The following is a 25,553-nucleotide window of genomic DNA, read 5'->3' as shown; positions in this document are numbered from 1 at the left end:
CCATCACTGAGGACTGCAGGAGCAGCCTCAGGGATCCCAAAAGGGACCCCAAAAAACCCAGCCAGTGACACCAAACCACTAAGAAGTAGCACAAAAACCAGCATACACCCCCAGAGTGGCTGGATTTATCTGCCCACCTTCACCCCCTGCCCAGAGCTGTGTCCTGGGAGCAGAGTGACCGAGGCATTGCACAGCCTGCAAAGTGCACAGAGACATTCAGATTGTCTGCACTGGGCTGGGCACACAAATCCCAGGCTCTGAGCTGAGCCCTCCCGAGCCACGCTCACGATTTACGAGCCCAGGGCTGCGCTGTCACACGCTGTGGATAGCAGAGGGTTAAAATGGTTTTCTAAAATCCTGGGAACTGCTTGCAATGGATTCAGGGGGTGGAAAGAAAAGTTGGTAGGCCCAGGAAAGGGAATTAGGCCCTGGGAAGGAATATTGAGCTTTGTTTATTTCTAGATCATGTGAAGCTACACCTGCGTAATCATCATGTGATAAACGATCTGATTGTTGTTTGCTAATTGAATATCATTATTGTTTAATCGTAATAAGAATCATGAGAAACGATGGAATCGTAACAAGAACCACGAGAAAGAATATTTGGGGGGGGGGCCTAAGGAAAATTACAAGAATTCATGCTTGGATAAGATCAATGTATACAGTAGAACAATATGGATTTAATAATTAATTATATAGTTATATAATGAAAAGGGTATAAAAACATGTCCATCTCAGATCCATGTCAGAGTCAGATTTGGGTCTGCACCCCTGATTCCCAGAGCTCTTCAATAAAAGCACCTGCCTTTAATCACTCTGGGATTATGTGTTTCCACACTATCACTGTCACCAAGTGTCTGGCCACTCTCTGCCTCCCTCTTCTCCTGACTGCTGTGTTATCAGACCTCTGCTCATGCTCAAAAGTGAAGGTGAGAGTGGAAAAGAAGCTGGAAAAGTGGCTCCAAATAAGGCTCTCAAATGTTCTCATCACCCAGAAGGAGTTAATTTTCATTGTCTTGAGTGAGTGCTGGGAGTTTCCAGCTGCCCCCTAGCACAGCACACGCTGCAGCCTGTAAAGATTTTGCTTTTTTTTAATTTCTAGAGCAGCTCTTTGCCAAGCAGTGCAGCAGCAGAGTCCTGCTGCTGCTGTCCAAGGTCCCTGTGCTTGGTGGGAGGAACAGGAAAACACCCGGTGCTGTTGGCTGCCCTGATCCAAGCCTGGAAATAATCTGGGATTAGTGGTGGAAAAATGTTGGGAGAAGGGTGAAAAGACCCTTTGAGACTTCAAGACCTTGTCAGCATAAAGCCAGAATCTGCACAGTGGTAATAGAAATAAAATATGTCATTTAAATTAAGAGCAATTAGCATGGAGCTTGGGAAACAATAAAAAAAAATAAAAATAATAAATAAATAGTCTGCCCTACTTGGAGGGATTCAGTGTTTGGATTTAGCACTTGGATGCTGGAACACAGCAGAGTTAGCACAGAAATCCTGGGAGCTTCTCTAGGTGTGGTGGTGTGAACATCTCCTGACTCTGCTCCAGGAGGGGTTTTCCTGCCCACCCAGGTTGTGGGAAATAGAAAAGGTAGAAAACTCTCAGAAGATGTGTGAAAGCAAAGCTTAGAATAGAGGAATGCAAGAATTCAGCTATGCAAGGACAAGGAATTATAAGGCTGTGTTTTTAAGCTGTATAGATGTAGGCCTTAGAAAATATGTTAAGCAAGATCACAGAAAGATGTAAAAGTTTAATAATGAAACTTTATCCATTATTTTTAAACTAACAACAAGCAAGCATTGTTAAAAGCAAGGTGTAACTTCAGTGATTGGCTTAAGCAAATACCTGTCAGCTTTTAACAGCATCCTATTGGCTAAAAATCTTTTAAAAAGACCTTGTAACAAAGAGAATTTTGGGTGTTGTTGTTATGGTGAGAGCTTTCACCATCTCCAATGTCTCACCCTGTAATGAGGCTGATGTCCTGAAATAAAAGCTCTAAGACCACCCTACCTGCAGCCCCATCCTATAAAAAGAATCCAACACCAGGTGATGTTTTTGTCCAGCACTCACAGGATGTGGAGCTCACCTGTATTTGTGCCATCCTCCCTCAGGCTGGATGCAGAATCCCAGAACGGTTTGGGTGGGAAGGGACCTTAAATCTCCCCCAGTTCCACACTTGTCCAGCTCCTCACAGATTAAAGCATTTCTATAATATCACCTTTAACTCCTGCTTTCTTCTGAAATTGTGTGTTCTACATGGAAGATTTTGTCATTAAAAAAAAAAATAATAATTTTGAATTGCCAGAGAAAAGCTGTCTGCTTCCTTCCCTGTGTGCCAGTGCTGAGAAGGGCTGGAAAAATTCCTTGGAAGTGCTCAAGGCCAGGTTGGAACAACCTGCTCTAATGGAAGGTGTCCCTGCCCGTGCAGGGGGTGGAACTGGGTGATCTTTAAGGTCCTTCCAGCCTAAATCATTCTGTGATCCTATGAAATATCCACTTTTTGCCTTCATCTGATGATTTAAAGCAGTGGCCTGCCCATTCATCTGGTGCTGTTGGGGTTTTGCTTAAGCTCCATCTCAGAGTAATGTACAAGAGAGGGAAAAGGAATAGTCAGGCTACTAAAGATTTTGCATAGTGAACATGGAACATTTGCAGATTAAATGGCAATAAAATAAAGAATAAAACCCATTTCTTACTTAAGGATACACGTGGAAAGTGTCTCGTGGCTGCCTTTCAGTTTTATTGACATGAGACTCAAAATAGCAGGAGCTTTTCCACACAGCAGGTCAGAGATCTGTAAATCATCTTGCCAAAAAAAAAATCTGGATGATAAATCAAGTGGGAAATTAGACAAATCATCCAAATCCTAAAATACTGAAGTTGGAAGGGCAGCCTGGAGGTTTCTGAATCTGTGCCATGCTCCAAGCAAAGTCAGGTTCAGCAGCAGGTCAGGTTCCTGAAGCTGAGGTTTGAATTTGGCCAAAATCCCCCTCAGTTGCCACCATCAGCTTTCTGCTTGCCAAGCTCAGCAGTGCCCTGGGCACCAGGTCCTGCTCTTCCAGGGCTCTAATCTGGGGTTATCAAATCCCAGATTAAAGACTGGGCATTCCCTGTGGAAAAAAGGGGGTTAAACTGAGCCTTGCACAGAAATCATGGATAAACAGGGAATTTCCTGGACTAAGTATGGTTTGATGCCTTGGACATAGTAAAGGGTGGGAAGGCACATGATCCAGGCTGTCCTTGCCCTAATATTTTTCCCAAAGTATCTCCTACTGTTGGAAAAGGAATTATGAGTTGAACAGATTTTTATTTCAAAAGGAAGAACGTGGCAAAGGGCTGCAAGGTCACAACTGGGCTGGAGAAGGAGAACAGGGGTGATCACTCATTCTCCTTCCTGAGGCAGGGATCAGCCAGAGCCTAAAGAGCTCAGCAGGTGGCTTAAAAAAGGGAAGGGAGACACTTCTTCACCTGAAAAGTGATTAAATTGTGGAACTTGTTACCTCAGGATGACAGAGTGGGAAAAAAATTAAATAGAGGGGAAGGAGAGCAGGTTAATTAACATTGGAGGTTAATAAACATTCCAGGAGTGCTCCTGTCTCAGAAAGCTGCTGAACCTTTAATTGGTGGGACAGTGAAGGATTCCACAATTGGTTTTGTTGGTCTGGCTCTGTCAGAATCCTGCACTGGTCTGGGCTCCAGGTTGGATCATCTTCCAGTCTGAGATTGTGGCTGAGATTCCTTGGTCCCCAGGAGATGGAGGAGGTGCAGGAATCCCGTGGAGATGAGGAACAGGGTGGGTTTGCTGAGCTGCTCCTGCAAATCCCTGCTGGAGCCCAGAAATCTGGGATTTTTTGGAGTTTTCTGTGCTTTCTGGCACTGACCCTCTGGAGAACTCTGCTTTTGATTTGAGGCCTTGGAGAAACTTCCAAATTTGAGTGATGGAGTTAAAATCACGGCTGTGGAGTTAAATAGAAGTGTGTGATTTCACATGGTGAAGGGTTTGGAATTTGAGGTTTTATAATATAGAACCAGGTATGGGACAAGATGGAGGATTTTGGGTGGTGTCTCTTTTCCTTATCTTTTTTTTTTTTTTCTTCTTCATGGTTTCAGGTTGTAGTTTCTGGTTGGACACTCAGTGCTGCACTGGGGGCCACAGGAATTTGATTCCTGGGTCAAAAGTATAAATAATACAGGTATTAATTCCCTATTGAACTGTTTAGCTTTAAGAGACCTTGTAGCTATCTGGATTAATCCCCATTTTGCTCACTTCTAGTATTACTGAACTTTCTATACTTTAAATAAGATTTCATAAACAACCAAGCCCGAACACGAGAAAATTCGTTTCCTCCGTGTGTTTTTTAATCCTAGCTCTAAATAAAGACAAAAAAACCCTCCAAACAAACCACTAATTAAATGGTACAAAACATCACCCCATTACAATCTCCAGCTCTGCCTGTCAGTCCATGAAGTGCTGAGCTCAGAGTGGGGAAGTTCAGGATTTTTGGGGAGAAACGCAGGATTTTACTGCTTGGGCTTTATCAAAACCCCACAAACCCCCGTGGAGGCTTTCTCAAAAATGCCTTTTCTCCCCTGATCTCCCCTGGTTGCATTCCTGTGTTTCCCCTGCACAGGGAATGGAATAAAAAGCTGACTGGAGACCTACTCATTTAATGCCTGAATTAGTTCAATTTTCTCTGCCCGAGGCTCCTCATTCTTTTCCACTGTCTTGCTGTTGGCCTGCTGGGAATCTCTCATTGTCCACAGAAGTTTTTCTCGTCCTCCTAAATTGGTGATTTTCTCCCCGAGCTCAGTTTTTTCCCCTAAATCTTTCAGAGCTAATTTCTTTTCATAGTTTGCTTAGGCACACGTGTATTTGAGCTAAAATCAGTTTCAAAATGGCTCAGATTTATTTTTAAGCCAGGGTTCGTTGTTTTTTGTTTTTTTGTTTTTTTTTTTTTTTTGCAGATGCCAAAAGCATTGATTCCTGTCTGATTAAAAAAAAAAAACAACAAAACCCACGGAGTATTTTCAGCATGATTTAATGGCTCATCTACAAGGATCTTGACTGGCTTAACTAAATGCTTGGTGCTCACTCGTGTGTGGAAAAGGCCCTGGTGGCTTTGGATGCACATGATTTTATTTAACCAAACACAATTTAATTTTGGGGAGTTACAAAGCCAGAGTTTAGGCTGATGTCTCAAAGCTTGAGTCAATCACTACTGGGAAAAGCAACCTATCTCATTATTTATTGGAGCAAAATGCTTTGCTTTAGTGGAGCTGTCGCCTCTAAATATTTTTGGATGCAAACTTCTGGAATTGTTTCTGGGAAGAAAGCTTTCATTTTAAATTTTTTCCTTCATATTTTCATTTTAAGCTGTAGAAGCATTTATCAGGTATTGCAACAAAACATTCAATTCCAAGTCAAGGCGAACACTGATTTTTTAAAAAAAATATTTTTTGGAGACAAATGAACCATTTTGCTTGATCCCTTGCTTTAGAAGCAGTTTGGGGTTTGGATCATCTAGAATCCTATTCTTTCCCTTACTCTTTTAATTCTGGAGGAACCCTCAAACCAGAAAAACCAGTTATTTGTATGATTTCATTTAAACAGTGACACACTGCTTCATAGCTTTGTTGCAGAATATTTCCAGGGAGTGACAGAAATGCCATCAGAATAAGGATGCTAAGAGGAATTAAACAAAACCATGATTTATAAAAGCAGTTTAAAAACCCCTAACTGAGAAAATAAGTAACATGTTGACCTTAGGCACAGCAATAAATACACTGCAGCTGCACAAGCAGATTCTCTTACTGCTGGATGTGAAATGAGCTGTCTTGGGGCTCTCCACCCTGCCAAGCCAGCCTGAATTAGCAGCTGGTCAGTTTTTTTTTTTTTTTTGCAGACAGCTCTGTCAGAAGGAGCTGCAGGAGCCCAGGGAGGAAATCAGAGCCTGCAGGAGCTTCGTGTCCCCATGGCAGGACAGAAGCAGTGACAGCTGCTGCTGAGATGTTGTGGCAGAGGAGATGCTGGCCTGGAGTGTTTTCTGGGAGAAAAAGGGGTTGGTTTTGTGAAGCAGGTCCTGAGCAGGGCAGGCAGAGCGTGCCCTACAGACATGGTGTGTGGGACTCCAGTTAAATCCTTTAGGATCATTCCAGGTTCTCCTTCAAATCTCTGCTCTGCCTTAACACATCTCCCTCTGGAGACAGCAGCTACAACCTCCCCTGCTCCTCTGTGCCGTTCTGACTCCATCTGTGAGGAACACGAGCTCAGAGAACATCTGGGCACATCTGTGTCCAACCTCACAGCCCCTGGGGACGTTCCCAGTGGGCTCAGCTTTCCCTGCTGCGACCCACCAGTCCAAACTGGAAATCTCATTTCTCTAGAAAAAGGGCAAGTCTGAAGTGAGACAGGATAGAAATGGCTGCTGAGAAGAGGCAAAATGAGAACTCAAAACACATCATAGGGGAAATAGTGATTGCTAAGCCAAACCCTGCCAGGACATCCAACACCCAGCTCGGATATGGATGAAGGCTCCAGAGTTCCTGGTGGTGCCAGAGCTGGGGCTACACCACTCATGCCAGATAAAGCAAATCTGGAGTAAAAAGAGGACTACAAACAATTTTCCCTGAGTCTCTGAGCACTCTGGCTTTGACAAAAAAAACCCCAGAGATGTTCAACAAGAACTGGAGCAGACATCAATTACCCTGGAAGTGTCCAAGGCCAGGTTGGACCTGGGACAGTGGAAGGGGTCCCTGCCCACGATTTTTAAGATGATTTTTTAAGGTTCCTTCCAACCCAAACCATGCTGGGATTTTATGATTCTATGATCAAATAGGCAAAGGATTATGGGGCTGCAGGTTTGATGCTACAATGCTGATCATGAGAAAAGACAACCACAGGAAAACAAGTCCCCTCCACCACAAAAAAAGTTAAGAGACGCTTTGAGGTCAGAGAGATCAAAGACTCTGAACCAAAATGAGGAAACCAAAACTTTTTTTGGGTTTTTTTTTTTTCTTTTTTTTTAAGAAAAAGATAACATCATTCAGTGTATTTTTTCAAGCTTGCTGGACATCATACTGAAACACCGTAAAGCTGTCAGGGAAATTATATGCTTTTTTTTTTCTGTTGTCAACCAAAGCGTGCTTTTATGGAGTCAATTAGCCACAAATGATGAACACACGTCACTTGTCTGGGAATGAATTACAGTACAACCCAATAAACACAACTGGCTTTGCTCTCTGATCATTGCCCTGATGAGGAGGAGGCATCACACCTCCCTATCCAACCATAAAGGAAACTCCGTGTTGGTTTGGGTTTCATCCTGCAAATTCGTCTCCTTCAAGTGCTGCAGTGCTACAGTGTGGGGGGAAACGGGGTCATTGGTATTTCTGCTCTGACGTGCAAACCTGGACATGGGCTCAGGGTGTGAAATGCAATTGCATCGGGGAAAAGGGTTCGGATAAGCTGGGGTGGCACGGGGGCTTGGATGTACAACGGAGCTGCTGTCAGATTCCACGGAGAAGTGCAGCCAATGTTGTCTTTACACAGGGTTTTGTGTGCCCTCCACAGACCTTAGAGCCCTTTTTGAAGGTGGAGAGCCACAGTTTTATCAAGTTTTTAGGGTTTTTTTCTTTCGTTTGGTTGGTCGGCTGGGCAAGTTTCTTTTCCTCTTTTTTTTTTTTTTTTTTTAATTTTTAAACTTGAATAACAGATGGGTAAACTGAGGCACAGAAAGGTGGTGTGACTTGCCCACAGTTGTTGGTAGACCTCGAACCCCCTAGAATGAGAAGGAAGGGGCTGTTCCCAAAGTTCCCTCCACTTGTTCCCAGGGTGAGGAAACCCACGGCTCCTCACGGGGCCGTCGCTCTCCGTGCCAATGCCTGTGCACGGTTCCTGCCAGCCCCTGGGAGTCCAGGGAAGCGAGGAGCCCAGCATGGAGAGGCAGGAGCCAGGATCAGGCACTACAGGATGCACTCGTGCCTCTCCGTGGCTTTCAGCGCCTCGTGCATGCTGGCGGCCGAGAGCCTCCTGTTGATGTTCCTGTACCTGCAGCGCAGCAGGTTCCAGAAGGTAGTCCTCAAATCCCTGTTGAAGAAGGCGTAGATGAGGGGGTTGATGAGGGAATTGGTGTAGCCCAACCAGAGCAGAGTCCTCTCCAACCTCAAGGGCATGCAGCTGCAGCGGATGCCGCAGATGAACGGCCGCGCCGTGGACATGAGGAAGAAAGGCAGCCAGCAGAACGTGAAGGCCCCCACGATGATCCCGAGGGTCCTGGCCGCTTTCTGCTCCCTCTTGAAGATGGAAATGTTCTTGCGGTCTTGGCGGAGCAGCTTGGAGAGCGTGGCGCACTCCTCGGCGGCCTTGGTGCGCCGGGAGCTGTGGTGGGCGCGGCCGGAGGAGGCCTCCAGGCAGTAGACGCCCTCGTCCTCGTAGTGCTTGGGGAAGTTCATGAAGCGATGCTTCTCGGCGCTCACCTTGGCCGCCTTGTAGATGCGGCTGTACATCACCAGCATGACGGCCATGGGGATGTAGAAGGCCACGCCCGTGGAGTAGACGGTGTAGCCGAAATCCTGGCTGATGAGGCACACGCGCTGCACCGTCACGTTCTGGGCCCAGCCGAAGAGCGGAGGGAGGGTGATGGAGGCCGACAGGAGCCACACGATGAAAACCATCTTGGCCATCAGCTTGCCGTTCTGCCGCACGGGGTAGGTCAGCGGGCGCGTGATGCCCAGGTACCTGCGGGGAGGAGGAGTTGGCAGGGGTTAGGAATGGGTGCTCTTGGGTGCTGTTCACTCCTAATCAGCTGTGAGGGGATTTTGGACTAGAAATTAACTCACCAAGTCAAAATCTCCCCGAGCATGTGATCTCTTGACTAAACATCGCAATTTATTCCCCGCTTCCTTGCAGTCGCCCCGTGTGTGGAATCTCAGAATGGTTTGGGTTGGAAAGACCTCAAAGGTCATCCCATTCCAGCTCCCTGCCATGAGCAGGGACACCTTCCACTATCCCAGTTTGCTCCAAGCCCCAACCAGCCTGGCCTTGGACATTTCCAGGCATGGGGAGTCCATAACACCAGGTGTCAATGAAGTGCTGAGTGCAGTCTGAACTCTGCATGCTCTCCTGGGGAATGAAAATGCTTTAAAAAGCTTCGTTCTCAGGAATAAAAAATGCTTTAAGAGTTTCATTTTTCCACCAGGACTATTCTATATCGAGACTATCGAGACTATCGAGACTATAGAGAATATAGAGAATATAGAGAATATAGAGAATATAGAGAATATAGAGAATATAGAGAATCTCTTCCAGCCATGGCACATAACTCACTCCAGAGTGTCACCCTTCCCAAGGACACACCCAGGAGTGGGGTGGGTGATGCTCACCCATGTGCCACAGGACTGATTCCAGAGGAAAGGAATAACTCCTAGCAGTGTTTAATGGGAGGTGGGAAGCACAACATCCTCTTATTTGTTGGTGAAGAAATACAACCTGCAGCTAAGATGGCCCTGGGAGACCAAGAAAAAAAATCTTGCCTTTGGGAAGGCTTAAAGATGTGTCTGGATGAGCCCTGCAGCAAAGCTGGAGAGTGGACAATGGTGTTTGGGGACAGTTTTTGAGCCCTTCACAACAGGAAAGCCATTGAGGGGCTGAAGAGTGTCCAGGGAAGGGAACAGAACTAGGGAAGGTTCTGGAGCAGCAGGAATGGCTGAGGGAGATGGGAAAGGGGCTCAGCCTGGAGAAAAGGGGGATCAAGGGGGACCTTGTGGCTCTGCACAACTCCCTGAAAGTTGCTGACCTCTGGAAACTCAGATAGGAATGACCCAAGCAGCTGGAGCCATCTGCTCACCTGTGATGGAGTCATGGAGTCCAGCTCTCCCTCAAGAGGAAAATGAGCTGAGTTTGGACTAAGAGATCCCAAAAACATCTGGTGACCCACAGATTCCCCAGTCCTGACCCTGGGGTTAGGAGTTACCTTGTTATTTTGCCTGAAAGGAGCTGGAGGCTGCACCCACCATCAGTTCCTCGTTGTGCCACGGGGTGTAAACGTGAACCTTCCTGTCTTTTATTGGAGGGGTTTATGTGATAAAGAAATTGTATAAACTGTTGGTAAATTAGAATTGTAAAGCAATAAATCGTGGGTGGGGGGGAGTTGGCTGCTGTCAGCCAACATTCCCCCTGGAAAACATCTGCCTGCTACTCAGCTCCAATCAATCCTGCAAAAACCTCGAGCCACTCATATGGATTTCTGTTCTCTTACAGCCTCTTAGATTCCAGTCTCCTGCTGCCAGGAATTTTTAGGCAGGAACACATCACCTTTAATTGCTCTTGGATAAGCAGTGTCACTCCAGAGGGGCAGTGAGAACAGCAGCTCTATGAGTACTTTCTGCTGAAAGCTGAACAAAAAAAAAAAAAAAGGAAAGTATCTATGGAGAATTTTACCTCTGCTCTATCATTTTTTTTCTGACAGTCAGTCTTACTGTGTTAGGAGATTTTTCTCTTCCCTGATTATTTCGCTTTTCCAGATCGTCTCCCAAGATTAGAAAATGGAAATAAAATATGAAAAAAATTTAATTTCCCCTCCCCTCCTGACTGCTAAATCAATTGAGAGGCTGAAGTGTTTTCCCCTGCCTCCTAGATAAAATGGTTTTGAATTCATTCACCGAGTTATTCTTTCCTTATTTTCCTCTGTATTCTTTTTTTGAGTTGGCCTTAGTCACAAGAACCAACCAAAACCATCTATGTTCAGAGAATTCCAGGATGGTTTGGGTTGGATGGAATCTTCAAGATCATCCGTTTCCAACCCCCTGCCGTGTGCAGGGACACCTTCCACTGTCCCAGGTGGCTCCAAGCCCCATCCAACCTGGACACTCGCAGGGACGGAGCACCCACAGCTTCTCTGGGCAACCCATTCCCTCCTGATGGCCTTTGGTGGGGCAGGCTGGGACAAAACCCTGCTCTGCTGTTGCAATTCCTAAATTAACACCCCCAAAATCACCCCTCTATATCCGAGCCAAGAACTTTGCCAATAAATCCGTGCTGTGTTGTGTGCCCTCCTCTCTTACGCTATTACCGGGTTTCTCTGGAAGCTGATCCGCCCGGGATTTGCTGAAACCTCAAGGAATTTACACGAGGAAAACACTCGGTGACAAGGTTTAACAAGCAGGCAAAGCTGACACATTTCATCTGCGTGTACCTCGTGCAGCTGCTGGAGGAAATGGGGCCGTTTTGAGGTCTTTGTAATAATTTTGAAGTGAGTAGGAAAGCCTGGAAATAGGGCAGCGTTTACAGGAGGCGAGGTGGCACTGACAGGCGGTGCAATTCGAGTGCAATTCTCTCCCTTGGAATTTTTTTTTTTTCAGTTTTACTCTGTGTGTGTGTGTGTGTGGTGGTGCTAATCAAGTTTAGGGGTAATCAGGTAAGAAAAGGCAATTCCCAGGATTTACAGGAACTTGGTGTGGATTTGCAGGGACTGATGGTGCAGCCACTCATCTCGGGTGCAATAAATTCCTGCCACATCCCTGATCCTGCAGATCCTGCAGCCCCTTGGCTGTGGGCTGGGAGATCTGCCCCAGGGAGATTTGCAGCAGCAAACCCCATGGATGAGCCAATTCAGAGCATTTATTCTACATTCAATGGGAATCATGGAATGGGTTGGGTTGGGTTGGGAGGGATTTAAATCCCATCCAATTCCACCCCCAGGGCAGGGACACCTTCCACTATCCCAGGTTGCTCCAAGCCCTGTCCAACCTGGCCTTGGACACTTCCAGGGATCCAGGGGCAGCCACAGCTTCTCTGGGCACCCTGTGCCAGGGACTCATCACCCTCCCAGGGAACAATTCCTTCCCAATATCCCATCCATCCCTGCTCTTGTCCTGTCTTTACATTTCCTGATGAAAAGTCCCTCTCTGGCTTCCCTGTAGGCCCCCTTCAATTGTTGGATCATTATGCCAGGGATTAAATAATAAAAACAACCCAGACCTCTCTGAGGTGCCCCTTTCTCCATCCTGCAGCTGGTGCACTGGGAAAAGGTGAATCCACACTAACACAGGAGGACAAATGAGCCCAGAATTAGGGTTTCCTTGACCCCACAATTTTACCACAATTCCATCTGCAGCCAAAATAAGCTCCTTCCTTGATTTCCAAGCTGATGCCATTCCTGCCTCATCGTGCTGAAGGAGAGGAGGAAACAAAAGGCAGCTGGAGGCTGGAGACTTAGGACACCTGTCCTAAGTCAGAGCTATGGAGCATCCCAGGGATCCATCCCAGACACAGAGCAGGGAGCTACCCAGCCTGGGAAACATTTGGATGAAAGATATGGGAAAGGCAATCCAGCAAAATGCTGTGCAGTTTTCATCCCACTGACTTTTGGGAGGCATCCTTTTACTGAGGGTGACCCCAATTTGGAGCATGTAATCTGATTTTGGGTGGAAAATACTTGCCAGGGAAAGGGGAGAGCCCCAGCAGAGCTGCCTGGGAAATGGATGGAGAGTTTTTTTCTCCATCAGGAGTGCCAGAAGTGATGTGTGGGCTTTGGGGAGCTCCTTTTGTCAGTTCCTTGGCATTTTTATGGAGAGTTTCATCAAAGCTGAGCAGCCAAAAGCGGGGATATTTTTTTTTTTGGTTTGTTTTTGGTTTGTGACATTAAAAAATCTGCAACATTGGCAGGCTTTTACATAAGGAAAATATAAGAGGAAGATGGATGTTTCCAGCATTTTTCTTTTCTGATTTCAAAGGAAATCAATCAAATCTCGCTTCAGACAAGATTAGTTCTACCAGCTTCAATCGAGAGGCTTTTAGGAAGCGCTCGGCATTAATAATCAATAACAGCAGCCTACATTTTAATAGTCCTCATCATCCTGGGCAAACCAAGTAGCTTTTCCATCTAAGCTGAGCAAAATATCGAGGGCACTTCAGTCATCAATAAAAACAGGGCCTCCACCTTGGCAGGAACAGACCTGACAGTGCTGACCAAGTTGGATTCAGGACAGAACCAAAGGAAATATTTCTATTTCCGAGAAGAACCAGGGCTTTTCCTCTTCTTCCTCGCAGGGTGGGAGGAAGAGCTGGTCCCCATCACTGGGGGAGGTTTGGGTTCATGCCTTGCTGAGGTAACAATTTCATCTCTTTTGGAGCAGGATTTTCAGGGACTCTGCAAGCTCAGCTCTTCTGGTGCTTGGTTTTTAGTTGTATCAGCACAGAAATTGAGAGTTGTGCTTTTGGAGATGTTTCCATCAAGAGTCAAACTAAAAATCCTGCCCATCCCAGGCTCAGGGGGGGAAGTGGAGATCCAGGCATGATCCTGGATCCTCAATCCAGCTCCACTCACTGCCTGAGGATGCTGGGTGGATGTGGAGCAGTGATGCTTGAGATGCTGCTCTGGGATGATTCACACAACTCCCAGCCCATTCCTGGGGATCCTTGAGGGGAAAAGCAGCAGGACAGCGCCTCAGTCACCTCCTCCTCTAATGGGCACTAGAGGACATCCCAATAATTCCCATTCCTCCTAAACTCCAGCAGAGATTGACCCCACAAGCCCCCTGCACTTGCAGGTTGTCTTTCCTCCCACCCAGAGCCAGGTGGGCACCACTGGAGGGACTGTCCAGTCCCTTCCCTCTGCTCAGTCCTTGCTGGTTTTTCTCCTTTCCCAGCTGGAAATACATTCCAGGCAACTTCCCTGCAACCACTTCACTTCCCCATCATGCCTGCGGCGAGGGGAGGACAAAGCTCTGGGCGCAAACTGATGATGGTGCAGCTCCTGTGCCAACACGTGAGGGACAAGCCCGTGCCAGAAAATTCAGGCTCTTTGACAACCTCTTGGGACACAGCTTTTCCCTCTCTGCTTCCCAGGAAAGACAAAGTGACATCAAACTCGGGATCTGCCTGCACGGTGTCCTTGGGTGTGGATCTGCTCCCCAGAGCAGATGGGAGGGACCCGATGGAGGGGTGGAACCCATGGCAGGGATTTTTGGGGAAAGATTTCTCCTGTTTGTGTGTGTTTGGAAAAGTCTCGCTCCAAGGGATGGGATGAGATGGGGTGGGATTGGTTGGTTGGGAAAGGAGGAGAAGGAAATGGGAAGAGAAGGGGAAGAAAGAAGGAAAGGGAAGGGAAGAAGGAGGAAAGGAAAAGGAAATAAAAACAAAGAGAAAGAAAAAAGGGTTGCTCGTATTGGGTTTTTGGGGATTTGGGATGGGGTGGGGAGAGTTGTTGACATGCTTGGCCGAGGAAAAATGAAAAGGGAAAGGGAAAAAGAGAAAACAGAAAGAGGGGAAAGGGGAAAAGGGAAAGGGAAAGGGAAAGGGAAAGAAAGGAGAAAAGAAAGGAAAGGAAAAGGAGAAAAAGGAGAAGGAGAAGGAAAAGGAAAAAGAAAAGGAAAAGGAAAAGGAAAAGGAAAAGGAAAAGGAAAAGGAAAAGGAAAAGGAAAAGGAAAAGGAAAAGGAAAAGGAAAAGGACAAGGAAAAGGAAAAGGAAATGGAAAAGGAAAAGGAAAAGGAAAAGGAAAAGGAAAAGGAAAAGGACAAGGAAAAGGAAAAGGAAAAGGAAATGGAAAAGGAAAAGGAAAAGGAAAAGGAAATGGAAAAGGAAATGGAAAAGGAAAAGGAAAAGGAAATGGAAAAGGAAATTTTCAAGCAAAGCCAGTCTGGTTAGTGTGTAGCCACTTCCTGCTCCTCACCCACCAGGAGGAAGCACTGACACTTTTCATTCCTGCATTTCATCCCTTCCCTCTCACAGAGTCAGGCTCCTGCCAGCTCTGAGCACACCTGCTTTTTTTTTTTTTTTTTTTTTTTTTCCCAACAGGAAAATTATTAAAATAAAGCAAGTTCAGCAGAAGAGCTGAACCTTGCCTGTGGCCTGGCAGGAGTTTTTCTCTCTGCCAGCAGCTCTGAGCTGCTCAGGGCTGTGGATCTGCAGCTCCCAGGGGAGCAGTGGCTGGTGGGGGTGAAGGCTTCGGAGCAGGACTCGCTGCTGGCGTGCCCCGGGGAGGAGGATGTCAAGCAGCAGCAGGATTTTCTCGGTCCTTTCTGCTTTGTCACCTGCTGCCACACCTGCAGAGGTGACCGTGGCACAGCTGAAAGGGCACATCTCGGATGTGTGATGTGTCCCTTCCCTGAGCTGCTGCTCCCGAAGCAGCCCAGCCCAGCAGTGCTGGCTCAGCCCAAAGCGACCCCCCGAGATGCCAGCACACGTCAGCCCTGGCCACCAGCTCGTCAGCGCCATGGCCCCGATGACGCAGCTGCTAAAATTAGAGCCACCAAGGTGCTGACTTGTCCAAGCCTGGCCACTTTGCCAGGCAGGCTTAGCCTTTCCCTGCCAGCCCCAGGTGTGGGAGGTGAAGCCAGAAAATCCTCCCAAATGCACTCACTCAGTTAACCAGGGGGGTTGGGACCTTGGGATGGGGTGTGGGGAGCGCTGACATCCTTAGCCAAGGCACGAGTCCAGCAGCAGCAGAGAGTCCCACACGATAGGCTCCAGAAGCCCTGGGGTTTTTCAAAGTGCATCTGGGGGTTTTTTCTGCTTTCTTGAATAGTTTCATGGCTCAGGCACCTTCCGTGGAGAAGGTCAGGTGCTGGAACAAGGTGAAGCAGCTGCCAAAAGGGGGAAGGCTAAGGAAGTAACTTAGGGGAAGTTACTTGAGAAAACGCCCTGAGGGAATGAGGCACTGAATTCCCACAGAAAACCTTCATCACCTGGGAAAAAAACCACCACCAGGAGCACTGATCCAGCCACGAACACTGTTCTAACTGCCCAAAACACCCCGAATATCCGAGCCCACCTGAGCGCAGGGCAGCAGCCCAGCCCTGCCTTACCTGTCCACGCTGATGATGCACAAGGTCATGATGGAGGCAGTGCAGCACATCACATCCATGGCGATGAACACGTTGCAAAACACCTTCCCAAAGAGCCACTCGCCCCCCACCAGGTCCGTGATGGTGACAAAGGGCATGACAGCAAAGGCCACCGACAGGTCAGCGGCGGCCAGGGACACCACCAGGTAGTTGGAGGGCTGCCGGAGCTTCTTGACGATGCACACGGAGATGATGACCAGCCCGTTGCCGGCGATGGTGGTGAGGATGATGATGGAGAGCACGGCCCCGATGACGACCTTCTCGGTGTCCCCATAGAGCAGGATCTCCTCGCCGCAGTCCGTGGCGTTGGTGAGGTTGGAGGGCGGCAGCTCGGGCTCGGCTGGGGCGGGAGGTTCCTCAGTCATGAATGGATTCGGGAGCGGTTCCCGAGCCGGCTGCTGCTGCTGCTCCGTGCTCTCCACCAAGAGAAGGTGCTGCTCCAGAAACCTCCTGGGGCTGGTTCTCAGCAGCATGCTCCGAGCTCGGCACCGGCGCTCCCCCAGCAGTGACACCTCCAGTGACAAACCAGAGCATCTTGTCACAAACAGGGAGAAGAAAACCGAATATCCTCTCATCCTCTCCCCCACCGTCACCACCCCCCTCCACCCCTCTTGCCACCCCAAAGCTGCGGCTGCATCTCACGTGCTCGGCAGGAAGGCGCTTCCCAAATCTCCTTAAGGACACGCGTTTTACCGGGGGATGCTTGGAGGAAGCCGCTCTGCACTTGGGAAGGAGCACGGGCTGCCCGCAGCACCTCCCTGACCACCCATGTGCTTTTCCAGGAGACAGAGCGGATTGTGGATGGTGTTTCCCTGCCGAGCTGTGCCTGCTGCTGCTGTTGCACTTCTCCTCTGCATCCATACATTTAATCCCTTGCAGAGCCTCCTCTGTGGATGTGGGAGAGGATGCGACAACACGAGCCACAGCACCAGTGCGGGCACAGCCCCCGCCGGCTGCATCCCCTGCCCGTGGCGCACGAAAACTTCAAAGCCGGGACCGCAAATCCCCGCTCCTGGCACGCAGTGGCCACACACGGGCTGTTAGTAGCCACGGGGAGTGGATCCATGGCATGTAGCACCCCAGGGTAGCACGCACAGCCCAGGCATCCCAGCTCGTTCCCGAGCCTGAGCATCCCCAGCATCCCCAGCAGAGCCGCGGCCGCGCTCCCGCCCGCGGGATTCCACCCCTGCAAGTATTCCCGGCCATCCACAAGGAAACTTCAGGGCAGGGCTCACCCCTGGATGCTCCGAGCATCCTGCACAAACCTGCATCCTCTATTTTTTGTTGTTGTTTTGTTTCGTTTCAAACCCCATTTTCCCCTTGAAGTTTTGTTTCAATCCAAGCCGGATTGCTGCCCCTTCCTCCCCTTTGCAGCATCCCCCTCCTGCGGCCGTGGGGGTCCCGGAGTTACCTGTGCCGAGGGGGTGAGACATCCTCCAGGCGAGCCCCTGCGAGCTCCGGGCAGGCGAGGAAGCAAAGAGCCACCCCCGGAGCATCCTTCTCCCCTCCCCGCCTCGCCGGTCCCTCCTACCGCCCTCCCCTCGCCTCTGCCGGGCACGGACCCAGATGGTCCCCGGCTGCCTCGGAGCCCCAGGGAGGAGCAAAGAGCGGGGCGGGGGGGTCCAGGCTGGATCCTGCGGCCATGGGAGGGAGCGGGGAGCGTGTGAGGATCTGGAGGGAAAGGCTGGAAGTTGAGGAGATGCCTTGGAGCGCTGAGAGGCAGGAGAAGCAGCCTGGAAGCCAGCAAGTAGGGCAGGCACAGGGAAAGGCGCCCTTCCCCATGATTTTTTAGGGAGAGGGTTTCTTTTCTCGTTCCATGCTTTTTTTTTTTTTTTTTTTTTTTTTTTTTTTTTTTTTTTTTTTTTTTTTTCCAGCCCTCCTGGCTCGTAGCGGGTCCCGTGTTCCTTCAGCTCCGCGCTGAGGAGCAGCGAACAGCCAGGGAGAGGCAGATCCCTAAAGATGAGCCTTTCCTAATCCTGGGAAAAATGAAACAGAGACTATTAAAAAAAAAAAACAAAACAGGAAAGATCATGGAGAGATCCACATCCACTTCCCTCCTCACCAAATGTTCCACGGGGACTTTGGAGCTGGGATCGCTCTGGTATCTCAACCCGGGGCATCAGTCAGTCCCAGTTTGCTCCTCCTGGGGTGGAAGATGCGGAGCAGAGGCATCTCCCACATTTGTTATTCCCAAGGTCATTCCCTCGGGAATTCAGCCCCTCTGCTGCCTTCCCGGGGGGATGGACAGCGCCCTGCATCCCTCGGGATGGGGGAGCTCGGAGGGGAGAGGTGCGGGGATGTGACCGTGGAGCTGCTCGCAGCCTCGGGAAGCGATTCCCGACACTCAGAGCTCCGGGAGCGAGGTGGGAATCTCATCCCAGGACACCCAGGGGACAGAGTCTGGGAAAAACACCTTGCAATCTCAGTGATGCCAAGCGCTGCATTACCTATCCCCAGGGATTTTTGGGGCAGATGTTCCCGGGAAAAAAAAAAAAAAAGAAAAAGAAAAAAAGAAAAAGGAAAAAAAAAAAAAAAAGGTGCATCTGCAAGGAAATCGCCGGTGAGCTAAACCAGGGCTGTTAAAGCTGTACTTAACGCTGGGGTTCCTCCTCTGCTGCTCGAGCAGCGCAGCGTGTGTGGGAGGCTGGTGAAAATAGCTTCCTCGCCAGGCCAGGACGTGCTGGAGGAGCTCTCCGGATTTTTTTTTTATTTTTTTTTTTCTTTCCTTTTTTCCGTGACAGGTGGAGATTTTTTTTCCCAGCCCCTCCAGAGCGGTGACGAGCCAGGGTGGGACGGGGCTGATGCACAAACCCTGGGGAGTGGGAGCTCACTGGGATTTGCCAAACACACCCGGAATTTCCGAGGGAGGAAAAGGGGATCTGCAGAACTCCCGGATTCTGCAGTTCTCCAAACCCAGACAAATTCAGCCAAGGATGAAAACACCCCCTAAGGACCGGCTCAGGCACTCTGATGCCTGGAGAATTTCAGGGAAACAATCAATGCCCGAGGCACAGATCTGCTCCCACCCTTGGGAGAGGGGTGAGAGGAAGGGAAATGGGGTGGGGGACAGCCTGGAGGGGTTTTTCCTGCCTGGAGAGGTTTTCCCAGCTTCCCTGGAGGGAGTTTTTCCATCCTGGAGGGAGTTTTTCCAGCCTGGAGGGGTTTTTCCTGCCTGGAGAGGTTTTCCCAGTTTCCCTGGAGGGGGTTTGTCCAGCCTGGAGGGGTTTTTCCAGCTTCCTTGGAGATTTTTTTTCCAGCTTCCCTGGAGGCTGCCTTTGGGAGAACACCACAGCAAGGAGCTCCTGTGCACTAAGGAGAGGCAGGGAAGGATTTTTTTCCTCTTGCTGGTTCAGGCACAGAGGTCGAGTTCATGTCCTGGCAGAGAGGAAGGAAGGAAAAAAAGGCGATTTTAGAGGTGAGGAGCTTCCTGGACTCTTTGCTTTGCCCTTCCAGGACTTTTGGCAGAGCCTCAAAATCTTGCAAGATCTCCAGGGAGCAGAATTTACCCCGCTCTGTCTCATCCCAGCCCCATTTCTGTAGGACACAACCTACGGCTTTTCCCTTTCAGAACTCCTGCAGGTCTGGGAGCTCCAAAGGGGAGTTTCATCCCATTTTTTTTCAGGGAAATGAGCTGCTCTCATAACTTGGGGAGCAACGAAATTCCTGCAAAAAACAGGTCCAGAAAGTCACTGCCAGCTCATGTGACACTCACCAAGCAGCCAGAGGGGACATCCTTTGCTCGGGTTGATTTTGGGGAGGACAGAAGGGAAAACGCCAATTTTCATGTGAAGAAATAATTAAAATAATTATTCTTCTTCTGGCTAAAACTCTTGGTGCAGCATTTCTGCAGCCCCAGGCCACGGTGACCTTGCTGAGACACTGCTCCTGGGGCGAGCTGGGAAGCATTAATTGCATTTAATGGCAATTAGGGGAGGAAATGGCCAGCGTGCCTTAGCTCAGCACTCACTGGAGCTTTCTGCCTTCTGCTGAGGACAGCACAGGTTTGGAGGAGCAGGGATGGGGCTGGAGCGACGTGGGATGAACCCCCGAGAAGATTATCCATCGGCCAAACAAAGCCGAGAAGCAGAAAACACAAAATAATAAAAAAAATAAAGTTTCCCACTGCACCTGCAGCAGGGGAGGGGTGACCAAAATCCTCCCAGAAATTCAGCCAGGCACTGCCCAGATCTATTATTCCATTCTCATGTACAAATGGCCACGAAGGGGCTATTTTATTAACAATTAATTGTGAATATTACACCCTATTAAGTCTAATGGCGAGGTAACAGGCGCAGTTATTAATATGTAAATTTGGAGAAATCTCATTAACTCCAAGGTCCTCAACTTCCCGGTGTTTCCAGGACCAGCATCCCGAGGAAATCTTCCCTGCAGCACAGATGTTGACATTTCTCTCTCCCAGCAGCCCAGATGGATAAAATTTATCCCTTGGGACTCTCAGCTTTTAAGGAACATCTCTGAGGGTGGATTTTACCTCCAGGGAAATTCGGGATGAGCCGGTCTGGGATATCCAAACTTTCTCTGTAGGTGTCACGGTGCCTCTCCCGTGAAAAAACAAAAACCGAGGAGTTTTAGTGACCCAGATCCCCTCCCCTTCTGTCCATGGGCATCTCCTGCTTTCCCCCCGAGGCTCTCCCACTTCCAAAAAAACAGCCCCTGATGAGCAATGAGGAACATCTCCCTGGAATCACCCAGCAAACAAAAAAACCAAAAACCAAAAAACCCCAAAAACAAAAGCAAAAAAACAAAGCAAAAAAATAAAACCAAAAAAACAAAACCAAAAAAACCCCCAAAAAACCCCACAAAAAAACCAAAAAAACCAAAAAAAACCAAACAAAACAAAACAAAAAAAAAAGTGGGAATGTGGTACCCAAGAGAGGGTTGGATCTCCCAGAAATTAATCCCTTGCCTTGGGGTCTAATCCCATCCCCTTGGGATGTCATTTAAAGATTTACCTGCGATTTAAAGCTCCGAGATAGGATTTTGGGGTGGTTTTTTTCTTATCGGTCTTGCCTAAAATAGAAAAAAAAAAAACACAACAAAATGAAACTTTTCAGCTTATTTTTAAAGGCTCCAAATGCATTTTGCTGTTTGAGCAGGTGGGGAACAATTGGAAATGTCACGGGAAAACTCCATCCAAAGGAGACATCCCAATAATTCATCTCCAAAAGGTGGAATTGCTGAAGAGAGGAGCGTTTTAATCCAGTTCGTGCAGCCACACTCCCTCTGCTGGAGCCTGCCCAGACAACAGGCAGCTTTTAGTCACCAAATTTACAAATTTTGGTTACCCGGGAGGGCTCTCACGATTTGTCCCTGTTGGATTTTAGAAACTTGGGGGTTTTTGAGTTTTGGCACTGACTCCCTGGAGAACACTGCTTTTGATTTGAAGCCTTGGAGAAGGCTTTTAAATTTGAATGATGAAGTTAAAATTATGAGTGTGTAGTTAAATAGAAGTGTGTGCTTTTACATGGTAAAGGGCTTTAAATTTGAGGTTTTTATAGAATAGTGATAGGTATGGGACAAGATGGAGGATTTGGGGTGGTGTCTCTTTTAGTGTTTAATTTTTTTAATGGGTTTCAGCTAGTAATTTCATCAATAATTAGATAGTAATAATCAGACAAACCACTAATTAAGTGGTTTAATTGACCACTAATTAAGTGGTTAATTAATTGCACTAATTAAGAAGTGCAAAGCTCCCACTGCTGTGCATCAGATGCGGCCACAGCTCCTCCAGCTGGGGCTGCCCTGGCACATGGGGACGAGCAGGAAGGGACATTTGGGGACCAGGTGGTGGCAGAGAAGCCCCTGGCAGCAAAGTTTTGGCTGCAGCCCCTCCTGTCCAGCCTGAAGTGCCCATGGTGGGGGCCAAAAGGATTTCCAGGGGGAGCTGATGAAGTTAGGGAAAAACCCCCAAAAAACCTGAAATAGGAAAAAGAGAAAAAAAAAAGTGATTTAGGTGAAGTGTCCAACACAAACCCCTGAGCCCTGCAGCTCTGGCTTGAGGCTGCACTCACCCATTTACCAGATCCTTATTGGTGATTTTATTTATTCTCCTTAATGCTGATGATTTATTCAAAGTGATGGAAATTCATCTTTTCCACCTGCTGCTCTCCCATCCACCTTTCCCAAAGGTTTGGGAAGAGTCTGGTTTTAGGTGTGTACAGATGAGAGATTTATTTTGTGGGCTCAGAGTTATCCAGAAGAGAGAGAGCCTCCCCTTTGGTGCCTGGGGAAAAACCTGGAGAAAAGGGGGATCAGGGGGGACCTTGTGGCTCTGCACAACTCCCTGACAGGAGGGGACAGGGACAGGGACAGGAGGAGAGGGAACGGCCTCAGGCTGGGCCAGGGGAGGCTTAGATTGGATATTTGGGGAAATTTCTTCATGGAAAGGGCTCTCCAGCCCTGGCACAGCTGTCCAGGGTGAGTCCCCATGCCTGGAGGGATTTAAAAGCCATGTGGATGTGGCACTTGGGGACATGGGATGGCCTTGGCAGTGCTGGGGAATGGTTGGACTGGATGATCTCTGGGAGCTTTTCCACCCTAAATAATTCAGTGAACCTGTAACACCTCTGGGCCCTCCCCAAACCCCAAAGTCCTGGGCAAACCTTTCCTAAAGGACAGCAGGGCATGTCCCTGTGGAGAGCAGCAGGAGGAGGAGGAAACGCTGCTCTGGGACACTGGGGGGGAGCTGAGCCTGCAGGGAGGGAATTCACGGGCTCTGATCCCCCTGCAGCAAAACATTCCCTCAAAACCTTTCCTGCCAACTTTTTTTTTTTTTTTTGGTCCCTGGCTTTGGGCAGAAGGTGCTGCTTGAAAGGAACACCCTGGAAATGTCCAAGGCCAGCTTGGACAGGGCTTGGAGAAATCTGGGATAGTGGGAAGAGTCCCTGCTCATGGAATGAGAGGGTTTAAGGTCCTTCCAGCCAAAACCATTCCATGATTTCTGCTGTCCCTGCAGGATTTGGGGCTGGTTGAGCTTGAGTCAAGCCCTGCACTCACCGATTTCCCATTCTGAGCCCGGGGCTCTCCGTGCTCGGTGCTCAGGTGATGGAGAGGGGCTGGGCTGAGGCTCTCTGAGGTTGGAGCAGATTTTGGAGGTTTGGGAGCGGAACCCATCCCGGTGTTCTGCTCCCTGTCCTTGTTCTCCTCTCCGTCCCCTAGATGGCACCGGCTCTCAGCACATCAAATCCCCCATGAAAGCCAGCAGGGTTTGGTGCCTGGGAAGGCTCAGGGCCAGAAAAAAACCACACAAAATCCACCCCAAACATTTAAAAAGAAAGAAAAAGAAAAGCTACAATCAATTTCTTTTTTTGGCTCGAAAAAATCAGATTTCTAGCCCTCGGCTGGCTCAGCGTTTCTGCTGCTCTCTGTTCTGGTCCATTTCTGGGTTCTGCATCCTCCCAAAATTCAGGGGATGGGGAGGAACTGGTTCCTTCTCCCCAGCTTTGCTGCAGTGGCACGTGGATATGTGAGGGCTGTGACAAACCCTGTCACACCTGGATCACTCCAGGAGGAGATTTCAGTTTTTTACAGGACTGGGAAGTGCAGGGAGGAATATTCAAATCCCTTTTTAGTTTAAACCAAAGCAGGAGATTGAGGAGGGAAAACTACTGACAAAATCATCAGTTTGAAGATGCAGCCACCCTAAATAATCCCTTTTTCCGTGCCCTCCACGGCACAGGGCAAACCCACACATCCCATCCCTGGGGCCTGGCTCTTCCTTGGACAGTTTATCCATGAAATTTTTGGCCATCTCACATTTCAAGCCTCCTGCAAAGCTCCAGGCAGAGCAGCCCGTGTGTCCCGCAGGGGAAGGAAGGACAAAGTGAGGGAAAAACGTCCCCACCTGACCCCGACCATCCCCAGCTCTGCACCAAATGCCACCGACATTTAAAGCAATATCACCGTGAAATCTGCTCTGAGCAGGGGCTCATCCAAGAGAAATCCATGCAGTGACATCCAGAAGGTGCCAAACGCGTCCCTCCCACCCCCTCCCTGCTGCTCAGCCTCCATCCCCAGGGATCTGCAGGATCCCCACATCTCCCCCAGGGCTCTGTTTGAGCACTTCCCACCAGTTTTTCTGTCCTGGTTTGGGGTTTTCCAGCCTGTGCAGGAAGGAGGGAGCAGGGACAGGTTGGGAGAGGTTCAGTGCTCTGCTCCTGGCACATCCCAAAGTCCCCATGGCAGAGCAGGGAGTGTCTCCCATCCCAAAGATCAGAGGCAGCCCCCAAATTAACACCACCCAAACTGTTCCCCCCTTTTCCTGGGATTCTGTCCATTTATGAATTGGGATTTTTTTTTAATATATAGATTGATCTGAGGGTCACCAGCATTGCTTTAGGGCAGCTCATGCTGATGAAGGCCAGAGCTGGAGGAGGAATCCCATGGCTGGAGACCAGGGACAGGTTTGCAGGCTCTGGATTGTCCCAAATCCTGCTCTGAGACCCACAGAGCCTCACCTCAATCTCCTGTCCTGGTGATCCTCCAGGATCCTGGAGTTAAAGGAGGTTGGAGGAAGCTGGATCCAAGCCTGGATCCTGTGGCAGGTAATGAATTCACTCCTTGGAGAAGTGGCTCATTCCCAGGCTCCCCAGTGATAATATTCACCAGGATTTGAGTTCGTGTCTGGTTTGGGTGATGCCAAGGCAGTCAGAGCCACCTCCAGATGCTCTCAGTGCACCAAATCAGGTAAAAGGTGCAGTTATTCCCCAGTAAATGATGAAATAATCCAAATTTTGGCTCCCCAGACTCTCACGTGTCAGACAAGTGCTCTCAGTCACAGCTGAGGTGCTCAAATCCTCCAAGTGCTGGGATTGCACAAATTTCTCCAGTCCCCAGAGAAACACCCTCAGAGGGGAGAGAAACCCAGACTGTGCCAGGAACTTTGGATTAAAGAAAAGACAGGGATTGGGCAAAAAGCAGAAATCTATAAACAGCACATTTCTTTTTTATTTCCATTTTAAACACAGAACTTCCTTATACAACCAAGGAATTCCCTCTCTCTCCCCTCCCCAAGCCACTCTTATCAAACGAAATCCTTCACTGGAAAATCAACACGAGTCTTTAGCAAGTGCAAATATCTATGGGCCAGAAATCCCTGAGCAGGAATCTCCCTCACTTAAAATCCTTCCTCAGAATCCTGGGACAAACCTCTGGGGATCCCAGTGAAGGATTTAACCAGTTACAAATCACGGGGGGAAATAAACCCAGCACTGCTGCAGATCACTGGAAATTCACCCTGCACTGCAGGGAAAGGGAGATGAGCTGGATCTGCCCCTGGAAAGTTTCTCCTCTTAAACAGGGAGAAATTCTGCATTTACACTCCCTCCAGGGAAAGCAGGAGGGGAAAATGAGGGAGTATTTAAGATATTTGTGTTTAGGATATGCCTTTGTCAAGTGGGATCATGGGGAAGGGGTTGGTTTGCATTAATTTGAGGGTGTACTTCAGATAAAGTTTGGGGTTTTTTTAGCAGCTGAGCTTTTGCAGTTTTTAGTAAAAGAATTTCTGTTTTCTGGGGTAACATCTCATAGGATCATGGAATGTCCTGACTTTGAAGGGACCCACGAGGATGACTGAGTCAGGTGCAAACACCAACAGAGAGAAGAGGGGAAGGAGGGGATAAACAGCCCCAAAAATAGCAGAGCTCTCAGTCACTGATGAAACCACCAGACAGCACAGGCTAAACCCTCCCAGGG

The 25,553-nt window shown here is 48.7% G+C and overlaps 1 protein-coding gene across 2 annotated transcripts; it reads right to left on the bottom strand.

Moving 5' to 3' along the window:
• Window positions 1–1,738: 1,738 nt before the first annotated feature.
• Window positions 1,739–17,362, bottom strand: LOC106853123 (5-hydroxytryptamine receptor 7-like). 2 transcript variants are annotated; one of them, XM_088162960.1, is made up of 3 exons: window positions 17,251–17,362; window positions 15,801–16,351; window positions 1,739–8,732 (listed from the first exon to the last, which is right to left on the bottom strand). In XM_088162960.1, exons 2-3 carry the CDS (start codon window positions 16,310–16,312, stop codon window positions 7,958–7,960), a joined length of 1,287 nt encoding a protein of 428 aa, XP_088019086.1. In that variant the 5' UTR covers window positions 16,313–16,351; window positions 17,251–17,362; the 3' UTR covers window positions 1,739–7,957. The 2 variants fall into 2 exon arrangements, with proteins under 2 accessions (XP_088019086.1, XP_014731659.2); XM_014876173.2 differs by lacking the exon at window positions 17,251–17,362 and having other exon boundaries at window positions 15,801–16,414.
• Window positions 17,363–25,553: the final 8,191 nt, after the last annotated feature.

The sequence above is a fragment of the Sturnus vulgaris genome, chromosome 4 (genome assembly GCF_052056855.1).
Source record: "Sturnus vulgaris isolate bStuVul1 chromosome 4, bStuVul1.hap1, whole genome shotgun sequence".
In the NCBI taxonomy this organism is placed as follows: Eukaryota; Metazoa; Chordata; class Aves; order Passeriformes; family Sturnidae; genus Sturnus; species Sturnus vulgaris.
Note: the sequence above shows the minus strand (reverse complement) of the source record. Positions and strands in the feature narration are given on the sequence as shown.

Coding starts and splice junctions, on each gene's coding strand:
- LOC106853123 (XM_014876173.2), bottom strand. CDS start 16,414: ATGAGAGGATATTCGGTTTTCTTCTCCCTGTTTGTGACAAGATGCTCT. Junction 8,733..15,800: donor TGCATCATCAGCGTGGACAG/GTAAGGCAGGGC, acceptor TCCTCCCCGCAG/GTACCTGGGCATCACGCGCC.